Here is a 19,660-nt window from a genome sequence, read left to right as displayed (position 1 = left end):
AATATATAATAACGATAACAATGATAGTAATAATTCTATTACAATTAATGAAATTCTGTAATAATCTTAGTAGTAATAAGGTAAAATGAAATAATTGTATTTGTATTCATGTCTATGATAATAAAAGCCTTTTGTTAAACTTTATTTAACCAATTTCGTTAAGTTGCATTTAGTAGATCATTTTTCGAAAAATAAGGTCATAAAGAAGTTTCACTTCTTACGTGTGTACACCTAGTACACGCACACATTTTTTTGTATATTTTTTGTAGTTTCTGTGGTCACTGTGAAATGGTTTTTAAAAATCTTGTAAATAGCTTATAAAAACAGAAGACAAAAATATACTATATATTACCAAAGGTCAGGAGAAGCTGTCCCAGCCAGTAGCTGAAGTAATGTATCTCTCTCGGGATTTTTCTTCCCGTTTACATAAGCGTCCAGTGGCACTTCACGATTGTTCTCGATTGTTGGCGGATTTTGTGGGTTGTTACTCGGATGAGTTATTACGTATGTGAATTTGACTAATAATGATGAATCTGTAATAAAAAAAAATGTTTTAGTAATATTACTTAAGGCTTGGATATACAATGAAGGTAAATGATGTAATCATCGTCTACTAGCGAAGCTCTATTTAGGATAGATTTTTATGAAAATGTTACAATAAAAAAAGTTGGTTTGATTCCGATAATCTCAGGAACTACTAGTTCCAATAAAACATAATTTTTTATTATTATATTATTATTATTGCAGGTGATCCAAGGGTATACATAATATTTTTCCTAAACTACCTTCATTTTATATTTTTTCCAAAGCTCGGCTTTACAACTATTTTATGACTAACAAAATATTTTTATGGGTTATATATATAAACAAATGAAAAAAGATATTATAGATAATAATAAGATAAAGATAGAACAATAAATAAGTAATCTACAATTACATATATCATCTAACAATCTACAATATTAATAACTGAAATAAAACTAAACTAAATCATAATATTAACTTAAATTAACAAAGGTGGGCGCCGGGAGGATTTTTGACTTTTCCTACCACACCATGTATATTGTAATTTTTACCACATAAATAAATTGTCTCTTATTACTATATAGACACCTTATTCGAGGGCGTTTTCCCAAAGCCCTTACAAATATCAATAAAATATAATTTCATAAGAAAACAATTTAAAATTCACAAGGTCAACTACACGGCAAAGACCGTCCGTAATATCTTTTCTTCCCTACCCTAATCCTATCGTTCACAGAAACATAAATATTTTAAGTCAACGGGAACCACTGTCGACAGCGACAATCAAGGTTTATAATAGTTTACCAAAAACATTCAAAGATCTTCCTACTAGAGTTTTTAAAAATCTACTTAATGGAAAAATATTATTCCATTCATGATTATTTGCGTGAAACATTTTAATTAATATTAATTTGATAACGTAATAATATATTTTAATAATGTTATAATGAAGTGATAAAATAATGTAAGAATTGAGTATATATGACTCATAATGTAATTGTAACTTCTGTTCTACCTTTTATGAAAAATTTGCACGTGTGTGTGGCAGAATATGCCAACTTTAATTGTACCACAGTAACATTTTTGTACCATATTCTTGCAAATAAAATATTATTGGAACGAAGTTCCTTATCGCGCGTTGTGAAAGGGGGCTAGACGGAAAAAATTCTTACGAAAAGTTGTCACGACACTTTTTTGCTATTTGCTATTGTAATACACCGGTTCTCGTCCGATCACCGAAGTTAAGCAACGTCGGGCGAGGTCAGTACTTGGATGGGTGACCGCCTGGGAACACCTCGTGATGTTGGCTTTTTTTTCGTCGTAAGATTGGTGTCGAGAAAATCTATCATACTGTTATGATACCAATTAACATATAAATTAATCGAAAGGAATTTCGTTCCATCCGGGTGTCCCTTGACACCTCTAAAGTCAAAATCAATTTTTACTTACTTGACAACGCTTCTCTTTCGAGCCGATCCAATTCCGGAGGAGAAATATTCCACACAGCGGTGGAGTTAGGGTTAATTGTAATAACTGCGACGTCATTGTACATGTAGTTAGAGAGGAATGTCTGTGCGGTTCGATCTCGGGCGTACATGTTGCTCAATTGGGTGTAGTCTTGTTCGGTATAGCTAAAAAACAAGTTTTTTTTTATTTCTTGTTTGAAAAATATACATCAACTTTCCTATAATATACGTAAACTTTCCTTTGTCAAGTGAAAAAAGTCGGTTAAGGTCAGGGTAGGTTAGGTTAGGTCGGATATAAACCTAAGCGGGTCTCTTTGGTTAAATGCCTTGCTGAACCACGAAGGTCCATCTTAAGGGCGTGTGGGGGGTTGAGGTGTTTTTAGTAGGTAGGGGGCGTCCATAAATTACGTGAGGTGTTTAAGGGGGGGAGGGGGTCGAGTCAAATCTCATTTAATCTTACGTTGGAGAGAGGGGGGGTCTCGGCAAATATCATGCAATTTTTATTCTGATTGAAAATTCTTTTTTAGGAAAACGGTTGACCCTAAAGGCCATCTCTGCAACTTCCCGCTAACTCCATACCTAAACGCTCAACATTTCACTTATTTTGTTTTAGTCGTAAATAAAAGCACGATGCAATTTTTTTCTTCTTTTTACAACAACAATCCAACGAGTAGACTACGAATTACGTAAGAAACCCACATTTTGAAAAATCTCACATGAGATTGGGGGTTTGGGGGAGGGGGTTGAATAAAATCTCACGACATCTCACCAGGGGGGAGGGAGTCACAGAAAATTTAAAAAAACACCTCACGTAATTTATGGACGCCCCCGTAGGGTCTCGCTACCCTATGAGTATTGGAGAGTTTTGAGTGTAGACCCAACCCCAAAATCCCTGCGTCAAGCTCGACATTCATGGCGAGGGCATGCGTAAGCGCATTTTCCTCATTAAAAAAATAAACTTTAGCTAACCACCAAAGGTTCGATCTTGGTGCCTAAAAAGAAGTCAGTTGAAGTCAAGCGAGGTTAAAATCCATACAAGTCAGACAAAAATTTAATATTTTTGGCTTAAAATAGAAAAACAAAATACATGATGAATTAAAACAGAAAAAACTCACCTCCTCCTTCATTTTGGAGTCAGTGTACGATTACTTATAATAAAACATATTAAAAGCCAAATATCATAGCAAGAACCCTTGGTAAAATATACAAAAATAGACATTATTATTGAAAAAAAAAAGAGCCCACCAGAAACATGGGATGATGAGAAAAAAACGTATGTGTGAACACGCGTAATAAGATAAAAATATTTTCAAAAATTTTATTTCCATTTATTCTTCGTTTGTGAAAAAACAGACACTGACAATCGAAAAAATGTACTCTCATCATTTTTCCCTAACGAGCCAAAAGAAGTATAACTTCAATAACACAGCGCAGAAAGATTAGTAAATATTGGCGAAGAGATCAGAGACAAATGGAAGAATGAATGGCCTTCACTCGGAGGTCGTGTACTAATATTAAATATAATAACGTAAACTTAATGTAATCCTACAAGGATAGTACTCGAATATAGGCTATTTTTATTCAAAACAATGGTGACCCAAAAAAAAAAAGGTTTTTGAGAAAATTACAACTTACACGTCAATATTGTGTGATTGCGCAGACATTTGATAAACGGGCAGGAAGGGTCCAATACGAATTTTGACAGTGACATCTGTCGGTGGATTTGGCTCACCAACCTAAAAATATAATTATATTAATATTTTTTTTAAGTTAAGTTTACGAGCAGTAGGAGAAGAAAACATTCCAAAGGCAAACTTGTTATATTTTCAGATTACTTCAAATATGTGTTTATTTGATATTTATTATTGGTTAATATATTATAAATACAAATTTTAAACTCCTTATGAACTTGATTTCAAAAATACAATTAATACAAAAAAACGAAACGGTAATGCTGTCAATAAAATGCTTTTACTTTATTAAAAACTTAAAAAAAATAAACAGAAAAAAATATTGTGAGAATTTTAGAGTCAAAATAGCCAGCTAATAAAATTGCAATCTAGATTTGAAGATTTGAATAATGAATTATTAAAAGAAATAACTTCTTTCCTTAGGGTGAGATTCAGAGACGAGACGAGACTTAGGGCTCAGACTACCATAAAATGTATGTAATGTATCTGACATACGTATAGTATCTGTCAGAAATGTATAGTATCTGACATACGTATAGTATCTGTCAGAAACGTATAGTATCTGACATACGTATAGTATCTGTCAGAAATATATAGTATCTGACATACGTATAGTATCTGTCAGAAATGTATAGTATCTGACATACGTATAGTATCTGTCAGAAATGTATAGTATCTGACATACGTATAGTATCTGTCAAAAATGTATAGTATCTGACATACGTATAGTATCTGTCAAAAATGTATAGTATCTGACATACGTATAGTATCTGTCAGAAATGTATAGTATCTGACATACGTATAGTATCTGTCAAAAATGTATAGTATCTGACATACGTATAGTATCTGTCAAAAATGTATAGTATCTGACATACGTATAATGTCTGTCACATACGGGTTGACACCAGCACGCGGTAAGACTTCCTTGGTCGGGTAACTTACCGAATTACCAAAGGCGAAGAACACAAGCGGGAACCAAATTATAGCGATGACAAAAGCCAAAACTCCTCCACCGAGCAAGTATTTGGACGTGGTGGACTTCTTAACACCCCGCGGTTGAGGGAATTCATCTTCTACGTAGCGAGAACACTGAAATTATAAATGCATCTACATATTTACATTTAAATCTAAATTAATCAAATTAATTTATATACATTCGTATTATTTACCTTTCTTTTTCTTTTTTTTAAACGAATTATAATAGTCTTAAAAAAAAATTTTAAGAAATTTTCTAACCCTAAAAACTTCTATACCTTACAAATATTTTTTTTTATTCAACACTGTTGCAAACATTGTCAATGTCTTTATTAAATTACATTATTTAAATTTATCACGTTTCAGACCTTGAGTAAGAAGACGCTAGCGAATATATCCTCCATTTTGAGCCAATCCATGAGAGTCATTGAGGTGTCAGTCCATATCCAATCCATGAGGGTCCGTAATTCGAAGAGGAATGGCACTGCCATAAAGCTGTACCAAGAAAAAAAATGTGTGAATACTTTATATTACCGAAGATAGAATGAGGTCAAATCCAGTTTTATGTATCTTAATAAGTTATCTTAATTATAGTGACGAATTCGCAGATCCTAGTAGGTACCGAGAATATTTTTTTTGTAATAAATTTTGTAATTACTGCCTTTTTTAGTTTTTTTTAATCAGGTCTTTTATTTTCAAATTTCTTCATAAAAATAAACGTATTTTTTTCTCTTATTCAAAAAGAAACAATGTTAAAAAGAAAGTACTCGCCAGCTTTTCATCGTAGCGTAAATACAATTAGACAGAAAGAGAGATAAATAATTTTAAGAGAGGAATTAGCCTGATTTAGTTTTTTATAAAATAATAATAATAAGTTAAAAATTTCCGGCTGCCTGGAAGAGATTAATACATCAAACAACAAAAATATAAATTACCCTCTAAAGCAGATCATGTTGATGAACCGATAAGACTTGCAAAGGAAGTTTCCGATAATACGCCGGGGATAGCCACACCGGATCTGGTATGCCGAGAGTAGAAGGTATATGCTCTTCATCATGTACCACATCGGAGGTGGTAGGAGGGTGTTAAATGTCCTGATATAGATAAAAATTATATATTATGCGCTTTTTGTATTTTTTTTATAGTAATTACTACCAGTACTTAGGGAAGAAGAATTTGTTTACGTTAGTGTTTATTATTTATAACGTCAATGGTTAAGGGAGCGTTCAAGTATTACGTAACGTATTTTGAGAGAAATTTTTCCTTTTGTAAATTGGCGGGGATTAAATTACGAGTTATTGTTAATATTTTTTTCGACTTACACCACATAATAGTAACTAAAGAGTCACTGGGTGGCCACGAAACGTTTTACTATACTTGGGTACTGAATAACGTTACGGTGACTTACATGGGGGGGGAGGTCAATAATTTCCAAAAATTGCGTTACGTAATACTTGAACGCTCCCTAACACACAACCTCCCAACTATATTTTTTTTTAAGTAAAAATTTAACCACCTCTCAAATTAGATTAAATTGTGTATCCTTATATTATAATTTTTTTCATAAACGTACACGCTGATTACATAAAGAATTCTTTGTCATTTGCAAAGACGGTAAAATAATGATAATCTATTCGAGGCTAACGATTACGAATAATGTTTATTTTCACTCACCTTTCAGTAATGAACGGTAATACAAAGAACATCCATATATGAACACCAATAATAAGGGCATATTGGAATAATATCTTGCCCAGCATGAATTTTCGTAAATAAAGCGCTCGGTCAATTATAATGAGTGCGAATTGCAATATTAACATTACAAGGAACGGAATAGGCACTTTGTTCTCCTCAAAGTAAGTCTGCACTCCACCGTCGCCTTGATGTGTCTAAAAATTTAAGAAAAAATGGTAATCAAACTGCATAGTTCTGAAAATACATGTTCCTCAGTCACCAATCTTAGAGTGCGTCAACGTCAGATGTGGAAGCACCCTTAGGTCCATATTCTAATTGTATCTCAAGTTACAATTTCGTCTTTAGAACAGTCAAATATGTCATTCCTTCATACAGACAAAACTGATTGAAAGCTCTTGAAACTTCATTGCAGTTTGATTGCTGCTTATAATACTGGTAATACTATTATTTAAATGAAAATCAGTAACGTTCTACTCAGTACGTGATAAGTAATATAAATTTATGTCATTATTCTAAACAACAAAAAATATTTAGGTAATAAGACAATTAAACAATTGTACACATAACCAAATAATTTTGAAAAGGTTATTACTTACTCCAAAAGCCGCAAATCCGAAGATAACGACAAGGAAATTAAAGAAATCGCAAAGAAACATGTACGCGTACACGTCAGCAGTGACGCGCGCGCCCGGCGCTAGCATACGTTCGAAGAAATGTTTAGTTGGACGCAAATATCGTTTTAATCTGAAATAATGTTCGTAAAATAAGTATTAAACAAGTTATCTGGACACAAGCATCATTTATAAAGAAGAGATAAGCTCATTGTAACTTTTTTTATTATTTATTTATTCAGAAGATTCACAGCACAATACAGAAATATATATATATAAAAACCATTATGGGCCAATTACAAATCTTCACAATATAGTTACATATAGTTTTTATTTACAACAAGAAGGTAAACATGCCAAATATTTTTAGTTTGTAATACAAAAAAGAAAAAAAAAACAGAATCTAAATCTCAATGCATTTCATTCATCATGGAAATTTGTTCCAGTTTTATTTTTTGACATTGACATCACGAATCTTTTCGTGTTTTACCATTTGGCTACGGAACCTTCAAAAGCGATTATAAACCTTGTTAATAATGACCAGACACATTTCCATGTAATAACAGTCAATCCTATGACAAAGCATAACTTCGAAGTCCTTGTATAAAAAGTAAATAAAATATGTTCTGAACTGATTAAAATACGGTATTATATTTATTGAGTATAAAAAACATACCGTAGTTAAAACATAAAGAATTGAACTTACGAAAGTAACATGACATTAGGGTAATGCTGATATGTATCCTCCAACATTGTGTTTACAGCAATGATCGGTTCCTGATCATCGTTTACCCTGCAAAAAAATACAATTAACTTTAATCGCCACTTAATTTTAACTGCTAGTATACCGCAATAGCTCCGACCGCCCACGAAGTGTAGATAACTTGATAAAATATGGCAAACAAAGCGATCATTAAAATTGTAAAGATTAAGCATTGCTAAAACCAACTTTGAGGTAATTGATAGCGATAATATGGCAACACTTCAATAGACTAGTTAATGATAATAAGTTTTTATTTGCAAAGACAGTGGTACATTTAGTTTGATTAATTATAAAAAAAGACCGCACAATCAAGTTGTGCAAATAATCTAATAAATTCGCTTTTATATCCGATAAAAACCATTATACAGTAAAAATCTGTTATAACGACATCGAAGGGACTGCATATATTTGGTCGTAAAAACCGATAGTCGTAATAGCCGATGACGTTGTTATTAAGGACCTATACAATAGAATTCAGCCGGGACTTTGATTTTGGTCAATATAACCGGTATGTTGTTCTAAACGATGTCGTCGTAAATGGTTTTGACTCTATAAATAAATAATGATACTATTGAATCGTACACATTCGGCTAATGGTGCAAATTTCAGATTGTGATAATAATTCTTTATTTACACAAATTATGCATAGGTAGATTATAATTTTGTTTGCATATTCTGTCAGTCACAATGGCGTGCAGTCTTAGATAAAATGGTAATTTTTTTGAATTACGTATTAAATGGTAGATAATAATATCACATGTTGAAACTTCGTCATCAAATTATTAACCTACATGGATAATTCAAATAATCATTATTAAAATTCGACTATTAAAAAGTAGAATTATTATACATATAAAAACTAATGTGATGAGTGATCTTACCTATACTCATCATCAGGTTCTTTAGAGGGCCCCGGTTCATCATCAGAGCTATCTTTAATTTGCGGCAAGTTGTCGATACTCGTTTTTAACGTCCCATTGGTTTCACTTTCCTTTTGTCTATAAAAATAAATAAATAAAAGTTCTAGCATATGTTATGATGCTGTATAAATCAAAATATCAGATATTCTTTATTCTCATTTCAAGATCTGATATTCTCGTATAAGTTACATACTACTACTTACTTGGTAGATAAGATATACAATACTGAATCAACTAAACCATATATGTATAGCTTTACTTTACTACTGAACCAAGCTACACGATTTACTCACCTTAGACACAGTTTTAGTCTAGTTTTTTTTAGAGAGGCGAGCGCCATATAATAAATCAATAAAGTTTTACGGCTACTTGACAAGAAAGAGAAGCAAAAATAATTGACAGTTTGGCGTGAACTGTACGCTGGTCGCGCGGGACTCCGCCTACCGCGCCCGTGTCGTCACACATAACGGTACAATCACCGACGCAATAGGAAAGAGGAGTGATGATTTTGTTCGCCACAGCACTAAGTCTTGTTTCTAAAACTTACCCTACTTACATTTCTCTTTCCATTTATTAATTTTACAGAATAATACAATCTAAATCATGGTATATTACATTTGAAAACCCCTATGGGTTATATTAATATGTATGCACTATTCTATGTATAATTACTTCTAACTACCAAATAGCTGTACAGAAGATGTATGAAGGGCTAGTTGAATTTAGAGCTTTTAATTATTGATTTAGAACTTGGCTACCATTTAGATCTCAAATTTTAGTCACACGATAACTACATATAGTGTTTTAACTATATTTCATTACATAAAACTACCATATAAAATTGATATTTACAACATCGCGGCTTGAAACGAAGCCCGCAGCATAGCCAGTGTAAGCCGCTTCCCAGAACCTCTGTCTGTCCATACATAGTTTATTTTTACTCTTTTGTTAATAGTACTAGAAGTTCCACTTTTGTCCTATCCACTATCGTTTTAAACTTTCAATTTAAACAAATGTTTTCTTGGATATAGAAACCAGGATTTATACTGCCTAAATACTTTAAATAAAGTGTGTATCAGCGGTTTTGTAAAAAAAAAAAAACACAAAATTTTAAATAGAGTCGGCGGTTAAATTGTATTCGCCGTTATATCATGTTTTTTTTATATTTGTGGTGTACCCTTGTGATCTATCTTTATTAACTTGGACAAATTCCTTTCGTAAGCAAAAATATTTTTTTCCATATATTATAACTAATTGAGTTTTAAGTTTTGGTATTAAAATATTGACATTAACAAAAAATGGGATAAAACTCCTAAAAAAACAGTCAAACTTAGCAATGAACGCCTGAGCTAATCAGCACAAAAATCATCAAGTTACACATCTTTCAACACATAAGTCAACTCACGGGACAATTTTTTCGTGCAATTTCACATATTTCTGTCCAACTTCAGCGCCTCGACCTTCCACCAGGAACTGAGTATCTTCAGCGGTCAAAGCATACTCCTTATCTTCCTGAAGCTCTATATCAGAAGAAGATTCCTTCCAAAGACCTAAGGATTTTAACATGAACCTGGAAAGCAAGGTTTATTTTGTTTAACCTCACAACTAGTTGTAATTTTCCTCCAATTTTATCGTAGCTTTTTATACGTACTAGAGAAGCTGTTGAAAACGTCAAACTTTTGAAACAAAATGCACCATAGTAATTTCAAATGTTTTTCAGTATATATAAGTACCATAAACTCTTGACACGGCAATAGCCAGATATATCTTTTCAAGTATTACAGAAAAATAAGTATGCGTATGTATGAAAAATTAGCCTCTGGGCCTCAAATTTCTGAATCTGTTTCATTATCGTTTTTACGTCTAGTAGGCAAGTAGGTGATCAGCCTCCAGGGCTTGACACACGCCGTCGACTTTTTCGGTCTAAGACATGTCGGTTTCCTCACGATGTTTTCCTTCACCGTTCGAGCGAATGTTAGATACGCACATATAAAAGAAAGTCCATTGGTGCACAGCCGAGAATCGAACCTACGACCTCAGGGATGAAAGTCGCACGCTGAAGCCAGTAGGCCAACACTGCTCTGCTATTTATTATTAAATATATAGTGCAGACCAAATAATAGACAAATAAGACGAAGGGTGCTTGAATGAATTAAGGATATTAATTGAACTTCAATATTTACCTGTGCAAGAATATAATAAGCAGTAGTAGCAAATCGTAGAGGGCGTAGTTGTATTTCCTTTCGATACCAATGATTCGTGGAGCTGTGAACGGCATATTTGCAGGTATTGCTTTCTGATTCCACGGTAGAATCTCGAATTGGAACATACTTTTTATAAGCACGATTACCTGGAAATAATTGAGAAAGATCAAGTCAGTATAAAAAGTCATAGGGTGGTTCAGAGTCGAGACTTAGAGAGAAAAATGTATCGGTTTGTGATATACGGAAGTCATAGTTTGAACTAAGTTCGACTCTAAATCTGGCACTATAACGATAAAACGTTACACACAGACAAATATTAAACAGACACAAGTGTCCGAATCCGTAGTAGCTGTAGACAGAAAACTCGTAGTACACAGCTGGTGTTCGAACGCACTATCTCAGTTGAGAGTTGCGACTGCACATGATGTCCTTGAAAAGAGTAGAATTTGTAACTCACCTCTGTATACGCGATAAGCGTGACCCAAAATGTTTTGGTCGGTCGCGGTATAGTCAGAGTTCCCCAAAGGAATACCATCAATGGAAGAGGTATGGAAAGAATTGTTGCTGATTGAATCTAAAAGAAAAAACAACACCATATAAAAATTTTGTAACAAGATATTTAAATAAATAAAAGTCGTCAAATAATTTTAAATGCTTCCCCAGGAATTAAAGAAACTCGAGCTTAGCTAGTAATTTTGATAAAATGTGTTATTAAAAGTAAAAAAGAAATCAAAAGTCCGCTTTTAGTTAGTTAACATTGAAGCATATTTCCAATAAGACCTGTAAGACTGTAGGGACACAATACTGCAAACGCAATGAATCTTAGTTAAGGGGGAAAAGTAGCGACCGATTTTATTAGTCTCGAGGGTATAAGCTAGTCCTTTATCTTCCGCCGTCAGAGCCTAAGTGAACGCCAAATTCATTAGCTATATAATCTTAATATATATAAATTACGTGTCACGTTGTTTGGCTATGGACTAATGTACTTAACCGATTTCAATCAAATTTGCATACCGTGTGCAGTTTGAACTAAAATGATAGCTGACATCTTCATTTATACCCGTAATATTATTTTATTGCAAATTATTTGTTTATTATTTGACAGTCACAATTCTAACAGATGGCGCTGTGTTGAAAGTACCAACGTTTCACATAAGCTACAATTTAATGGCATTACCACCAAAAAAGCATTGTCCCCATGGGTCTCCTGGTCCCTCATGACTGGTGTTCTCCTACCGTTTCCCTTGAATAGTTTACTACTAAATAATATAACAAAAACTTTAGCCACAGCAAAGCTTGGCCGAGTCTGCGAGTTTAATTATATATATATATACTAGCAGACCAGCCAAGCGTTGCTGTGGCTAAGGTTTTTGTTATATTACATAGTAGTAACCTATTCAAGGGATGGTAGGAGAACTTATGTGAAACGTTGGTGCTTTTAACACAGTGCCATCTGTTAGAATTGTATCAAATAATTAACAAATCATTTGCAATAAAATAATATTGCGGGTATAAATGAAGATGTAAGCTATCCTATCTTTTAACTTGGATCAAACTACACACGGTTTGCAAATTTGATTGTAATCGGTTCGGTAGTTTATGAGTCCATAGCGGACAAACAACGTGACACGTAATTTATATATATTAAGATATATACATACATTAAATAGTAAGAAGGTTGAATCGTTTATTAAAATATATATTACCTGGTTTATAAAGACCATGATGTAACAGACTATGTCCGTATGTGCCAAAACAGCGAACCACAAAGCGTAGCACAGATGAACTAAAGGCGATTTATCTTGTTTGAACATAGAGTCATCCTGTTCTTCTAACGTCGTGAGATCCTTACTGAAAAAATAATTTGCAACGTATAAAAAGATAAACTTACAACAAAAGAGATATTTACAAAAAAGCACATTTTTTAATCCAATTTTATAAGCTGAAATTTCTTTTTAAACACATATCCTATATATTGATTTCCTCAGTACGTTTCAATTATAAGAATTTCTTTATTATGTTTCAATTCTTATATCACTATTTTATTTAAAGAGATACTACTGAGTCCGGAGTTCTTGCCGACTCTTTGTAAAACGTCAGTGGTTACGAAATAAGGTGATGAAAAAATATTTGATATACATTTTTGACTTATACTTTGACTAGAAGCATAGTTAAATAGAAGAATAAGAAGAAATATTAGAAGAAAAAACAGAGAAACTCTGTTGCTAGTTATATGTTGATCCTTAAATATAATGTTAACGAGTTAAGCGTTATTAACAAAAGTGTGTTATATAGCCCATTTATAAATTATAAACAGAATAATAAAATTACAACAAATAACACTTAAATTGGCATTATCTAACCAGATTATATTATATTTCAAGTCATTTGTGGTGACTGGTCGGATTCGTGTATGCAGTGTTGTTAGAACTGGCAGTAAATGTAAAATTACATGCATTTGATATGTATTTCTCTTTGACGTTCATAAGTGTACATTGTGTTACCTAAATGAATAAATAATTTTGATTTGATTTGATGAGAATCTATTATATTTTCTTTATTTTTGGACTATATAATCATGCACGAATATTATCTCCATATAAACTTGACACGCAATATACAGGGACCATACAAGTTGAATGAGTACTTATAATAAAGCCATCTTGATCATATAGTGCAAGTAGAGACAGTAAAATCTTTGAATGATTAAACTGTTTGTGATTTTCTGCAATTATGGTGTAATTTGAAAAATTGTTGTGAAATATTTATTCGATAATGCCACTTATTTACAATTTTTTTTTTAATTTACTCTTACCTGGATCCTTGGACATCGATAAGTTAATTACATAAAATTACAAATGAATAGTGACAACATAAAGAAACATTGAACAAGCGACGACATATATATTGAAAAAATTGTACTGTTCATTTTTATAAGAGGAAGACCGCTACTAACAAATAATTAAAAACCTTTAAAATATTTTTTGTGTATTAATTCTTCTTACTTATCTGGTAAGGACTGTGTTTAACTATCATAATTTATTATTTTTGATTTAAAAAGCATTTATTATTGAAGTATATGAAGGTTTTAATTTACACATAAGTTGACATTTTTGAAGTGTGTTAAAAATTTTTTTTTACATTTTTAAACAATAACGGCACTAACGGGTTTATTCCCCATTTCAACTTGTTTTTTTTATATGATAAAGGGCCAACGAGCCTTCTGAACATCCGCAAAAGACAGCTGCCAGTTCCATGTCCACCCATGATAGTTGCCGTTGCCGGCTTTTTTTTTGGAGGTAGTATCTCTAAGAAATACCTACACTGAAAGCCGCTTAGCAAAGAAGAGTATTGAACTGTCGATTATTTGTTTTAATGCCAACTTATATAAAATAATGATAATTTTCAATAGCTCTTTTAATTATCGAAAACGAATATTCTAGAATTTATTAGTAGCGATTTTTCTCATACAGTACACTTTCTTAGTATAACCTTTCAGTAGTTTGCAAGCTAAAAACACTATCGTGTTCATCATCTTCTGTGTCACTTTCGGAGCTCGACTCGCGGCGCGAAATGGCGGGACTCGGCTTGTCTAACCCCCTCTCCATACTTGGAGCCAATATACGAATCTCCGGTACGCTTAGTTGGCTTAACTTACGGCTGGAAATACCATTCGTTTTACTCACCGATGACGAATTTGCTTTTGACAACTGACTGACTACTTTATCAAAGAAAATATTTGCCAGGATTTTGTAGTGATTTTGATTTGTATGAGGCACTAAATTAAGATATTCATTCGAAATATACGTTTTACATTCAAATGTTATGTATGAACAAAAAACCAGACGGTTGGTTAAAACTCTTTATAAGTTCGCAAAAATCACAATAATTATTAATCATAAAAAGTATATACAAACCCAGTATCCTCCACCGTATTAAGCAAATTATCTCTAGAACGTTCCATTTCACTACAATGCGGCATGCAAGAAACACTACTTCTATAAATCACTATACTATTGCAACAATTTCTAGGCATTACTCAATGTACTATAGACTACTTGATACTACTTAACTACATGACCATTTTTGTTAAATTTTTAATGACTTCTTTAATAATTTTATACGTACTGATGTACGAATACTTCTGGCATGGGCTCCCAAATCATTTGTGAGCCTTCACGTATCCCTATACCGAATCCTTCTTTTTCCTGAAATAGTGAGATTTACATAATTAATATATTACTTTAGGTTATAAAAAGGTGTTTAGAAATTACTAGCTGACTCTGCCGGAAACGTTGTTTTTCCATTTATATTATTTCTAGGAAATTTTTAGTTCAATAAAAATTACTATAGTGAAAAATAGGGGTTGATCGTAGAGGGGTGAAAATTAAGGGTTGAATGTATTTTTGTATTGATCATACAAAAAACATTTTTTTTTTGGGGTATAGTATAGTAGCCGATTCTCAGACTTACTGAATATTTATGTTATGTGTATGACTTACGAATCGATCGACCCGTTTCGGAGGAGTATGGGAACGAACATTGTGACACGATATTATATATTAGATATACCTAGGTAAAATGCGTGGCTAGTGGCGCGCCTAGGAAAAATACTTAATAAAAAACAACTGAACTTTTGATAAAGCATGGTCTGTTCCATTGAATTTAATTAAAATCGATTTTGTGGACACAAACTGTGAATAATTATTATTCTTACTGGCAAATGACCAGCGTAATTTTTATAATTTCATTATGATACGAGCGTATAACTCTATATAAATACGTTATTGTACGAACACATAATGTTACTAAAATTAAATTAAATATAGGTTTCGTCATATATTTAAATGAAAAACTGTATTTCATAACATTGTGATAGTACAGTGATAAAACATAAAAATATATCTATAACCTATCATTACTTACGAATGAAGAATTTTAGCAGTAGTAAAGAAATTTCCAAGGGCAAAGACGTCAACAAAATATCTAACCTTCAAAATCTTCTTCTCAACAGATAAAGTTCTTGACACATATCTGTAGTCCCGCGAGTACTTCATAAGATGCCGAGTGATTGAGACCAAAAAGCTAGATACCAACGCACCAGCCGTGTCCAAATATCCCTTAATTTTGTCCATCCAAGTCTCGGTTTCTGTACGTAAAAGAAAACATTTACGGTTGAAAATGGACTAGACCAGTGATTCCCAAAGTGGTCTATATCGACCCCTAGGGGTATATGACAACCTGCAAGGGGTCTACGTCAGCGAAAAAAAATGTGGGGGTCCATGAAATGATCCACGATAGTGGATCTCAACACATACACTGATAGTACCTATTTACTTACATCATACAATCTTATAATATCAAAACATATACATTATATTGACTTATTGCTTACGTTTATTATTTATAGTTTATTTAATGCTACGTATATTTTACATAACAGATACAAAATTTTATTTTGAGTAGTTTTAATTTAAATTCAATTAAAAAATGTATAAATTAACATGTGTTTTTACTTTAAGTTTTTAACACTAAACTTCACTACAGTTAGAAATTTACAGGAAATCAATATCAGGTAAGTAGGGGGTCTACCCAACACGGAAAAACATAGCAAGGGGTCTAAGACACAAAAAAGTTTGGGGAACTCTGGACTAGACTATATATAATGGTTACAGAACTTTATTCTCATTAACAAAATGACAATTTTACTTTAATTTTTTTTAAACTGTCTATGATCACTTTGAAGTCTTAATTGCAGTGACTGTATAATTACAAATGATGATTTATGGCGATCAATTTTTTTTAACACAAAAATATTTAAGTCTAAGAAATTTGTATTGCTGTTATTATTGTGTTCAATTATTGGCTCACGTAATATACAGGCAAACGTATATTTGTCTTTAACGCCTGGAGAAATTAAGTCTAAAATCTTTCTTTTCTTTAAATTTATGGACAGAGGGCTGGTGATAGAAACTTCATCGTAAATCGCGTGGAGAGAAGATATTTGAGAGTTTATAAAAAGATACTAACCGGGCATTGGTGCAAATTCATCCAAGTCTGATGATGGACCAGCTCGGTCCCTCATTGATGCATCTTCGTCCCGTCTTACGTCTCCCCGTGACGATAAAGGACGCACCTATTATGTGTAGGTATTGAATTAAATATTCCTTAGTCAAGAGAGACATTATTTAGTAATAGAATGGACATAATTTTATCGATTTTCATTAGTTACTTACATGAATACATGATATAGATTTGATTTAATTCTAGTACAAGAATCCGTGGAATATTAACGAAAATATTTAACAATTTTCAGTTAAAATTACTTAGCTATAATAAAATTTCAAAGGGAAATGTGAAGTATAAAAGAATAACACTAGTGAAATAAGAAACTAGGTATCTACCTGCTAAATACCAACCAATAACATGGAAACTAATAACATACCTTCAAAACAATCTTCAAGCACATCTTAAACTAAACAACAAATAAAAGCAAAGCATGCTTAATAATAAAAATTCCCAATTTTTAACCAATAAATACAACCTTAGTTTATGACCCATCAATAAATAATGGTTTGACCAAAATAAACAAAATGTGTGTGTATTTAAAACAATAATGTGTGTGTTAACTTTTCCAAAAATTGCTGCATAATTTCAATACGAAAAATTATCTCTAGGTCTTAGTTATTAAAATAATTTATTTTCTTTTCTAAAACGAATGAGAAGTGCGTACGTGTTTCAGATCGTTCAAGTTTATATTTAGCTGGAAAATGTTAATAGAGTAAAGAAAATTAACGAGCAGCAGAACCAAAATTTTGAAAAAAAAATCACACATTAAGAAATTTTGAATTTTAAATTACCTCATCCATATAGGATTCAGGGTGTGCCGGATAGGACGTTCTCCTAACGTCCCTTAGAACGGGCGCAGACGCACGCCTCAGCGACACGGCACGACGCAAATCCGTCTTTATCGCCGTCGACAGCAACTAACAATACCCACACGGCTTTGCCTTATACATAGCTTTTTAGTATTCCTATGCCTTCAAAACTTATGAACGTACCCATAAGAGTTTGCTTGTCACTAATATATATAATAAATTTTCTAAAAAACTATGTATTTAAAACGATGTTAGTCACCATAAGCCCAATAAAAGCCCCAGCCCCTACTTGGGAGCATGCATTCAAATTCGCATATGTCTAAAATATGTCTAAACATATTCTATATACATGCATGAATGCAGCGATGATTCGATGATTGAAGTCTTGATCACCGTACATTTTTATCCTCTGTTAATCCCAACCGTAACCACCACCATCTTTATTACCAAACTGACGTCACATATTACAAAGATGGTTTATAAATTGAAGTTATTACCTTCCCAAGGCCCATTTCCTTAGGAGCGTCTTCATCAGAGCTGGATTCATCCTCCTTCAGGTGTATATCAGTATCATCGAACTCGTCAAACATATAGTAGTCACCAGAGCGCACGGCTGTATAATAATTTGCTTTTAATACAAATACCAGTTTACAATAGCTATAAGCCAAAGCTATTTGCAATTAGCATTGGGAAATACATTGTTAAAAATATTTTTTCAATATTAAGCCCAAGATATCTAAATAACCCATATTTACGAAAGAAAATCGTTAGCCGTCAACTATATATTTTGTTTCTATATGTTTTATCTTTCATTATGTTCTAAGTTAAAACTTTAATTATTACATAATTATATAAACAAATATATAACCAAAATAACAAGCAAATCACAGCAATAAAAAACCAACAACAGCGTGCGAACCCAGTTAATTCGTGCATACCATGCGTTAATTTGTTTAACAACATTAAAAGTGCATTATTTATAATATCTAAAGGTCAATTTATCGCCAATTCCTTCACGAGCAACTTGCCTAAATACCACCTCTAACGTATAAGCTGCGAACACAAGTTGTTAGTAACGCAAAGACAATGTTAGGCCAAACTCGAAACTTTACCCTTCTGATGACTGGTTGGCGGCTTGTACCGGGGCCTGTCGCGAACTACAAACAAAGACAAAACTCAACACCATTCTCACACCAGATGAAGCTAAGCGTATTAGCTTGGGGCCTTCAAGACAACACAATTAGAACCCGGACAAGTATGTTATACACAGAAGCGTTGTCTTGAAAATTATTTTAGGAAATTACAGACTGTCACAACATCCTTTAGCAAGGGCCGATGAATGTGTTACGATGAATAAGGATTTTAAGACAGTTTAGAGACAAGACTGGGAATTCTCTAACAATACCTTCATGTCGTTTTGTGAATAGTCGACGTTGAGATCCGTCGGGGCTTCCTAAAGTAGATAAAAATATTTAAACCATTGCTATACATTATTTACATGATTTTACATCCAATGTTGCAATAGTTACACGTATGATGCGAATTCGGTTCGGCGCGGCTCGACTGGGATATAATAGATGTCCTCTGAAGCAGCGGGCTAGCAAGTGTATGACGGCGGCGGATAGGGGGAGGGGAAAAGACTGGGTAGGACTCTTCCGGACTTTGGGCCCTGGGGATAAGTTCTGATGAGGGGGGTGATTCGAAGGAAATACGTCTCGGTTCGAGATAAGCGTCGAGAGATACGGTCATAAGAGCAGATGACGGGGATGGCGGGCCTTGTTGTGAAGGAGGAGCGGGTAGGGCGGGAAGTGGTAAAAGTGGGGGTGAGGGTGTACGAGGGGGAGAATGTCGAGGCGTCGGAGTCAAAGGGGTATGAAACCCTTTGGGGGAACGGGGGCTATCAGGAGTGTGGAAGCCGCGCACCGTCGCGTC

At 33.2% G+C, this 19,660-nt stretch overlaps 1 protein-coding gene across 7 annotated transcripts in view; it reads right to left on the bottom strand.

Moving 5' to 3' along the window:
- The window catches only part of LOC125055800 (piezo-type mechanosensitive ion channel component), a 49,721-nt gene that overhangs the window by 8,752 nt on the left and 21,309 nt on the right, over positions 1-19,660 (bottom strand). For 3 of the 7 annotated variants that reach the window (XM_047658410.1, XM_047658413.1, XM_047658416.1), the window contains 21 exons: positions 19,134-19,181; positions 18,226-18,341; positions 17,711-17,836; positions 16,881-16,986; positions 15,842-15,999; positions 14,979-15,058; positions 14,343-14,510; positions 12,557-12,701; positions 11,308-11,424; positions 10,830-10,996; positions 10,052-10,216; positions 8,608-8,724; positions 7,670-7,756; positions 6,949-7,096; positions 6,332-6,546; positions 5,593-5,751; positions 5,026-5,152; positions 4,625-4,771; positions 3,627-3,727; positions 1,975-2,156; positions 353-533 (listed from right to left, as the gene is read on the bottom strand). In XM_047658410.1, coding sequence (XP_047514366.1) covers positions 353-533; positions 1,975-2,156; positions 3,627-3,727; positions 4,625-4,771; positions 5,026-5,152; positions 5,593-5,751; positions 6,332-6,546; positions 6,949-7,096; positions 7,670-7,756; positions 8,608-8,724; positions 10,052-10,216; positions 10,830-10,996; positions 11,308-11,424; positions 12,557-12,701; positions 14,343-14,510; positions 14,979-15,058; positions 15,842-15,999; positions 16,881-16,986; positions 17,711-17,836; positions 18,226-18,341; positions 19,134-19,181 — 2,860 coding nt within the window. Of the gene's footprint in view, positions 1-352; positions 534-1,974; positions 2,157-3,626; positions 3,728-4,624; positions 4,772-5,025; positions 5,153-5,592; positions 5,752-6,331; positions 6,547-6,948; positions 7,097-7,669; positions 7,757-8,607; positions 8,725-10,051; positions 10,217-10,829; positions 10,997-11,307; positions 11,425-12,556; positions 12,702-14,342; positions 14,511-14,978; positions 15,059-15,841; positions 16,000-16,880; positions 16,987-17,710; positions 17,837-18,225; positions 18,342-18,840; positions 18,886-19,133; positions 19,182-19,660 lie in introns of all 7 variants that reach the window. The other 4 variants (XM_047658414.1, XM_047658411.1, XM_047658412.1 and 1 more) reach the window with 4 other exon arrangements.

The sequence above is a fragment of the Pieris napi genome, chromosome 14 (genome assembly GCF_905475465.1).
Source record: "Pieris napi chromosome 14, ilPieNapi1.2, whole genome shotgun sequence".
NCBI classification, from domain to species: Eukaryota; Metazoa; Arthropoda; class Insecta; order Lepidoptera; family Pieridae; genus Pieris; species Pieris napi.
The sequence above is the reverse complement of the archived record's forward strand: the minus strand, read 5'-3'. Positions and strand labels throughout refer to the sequence as shown.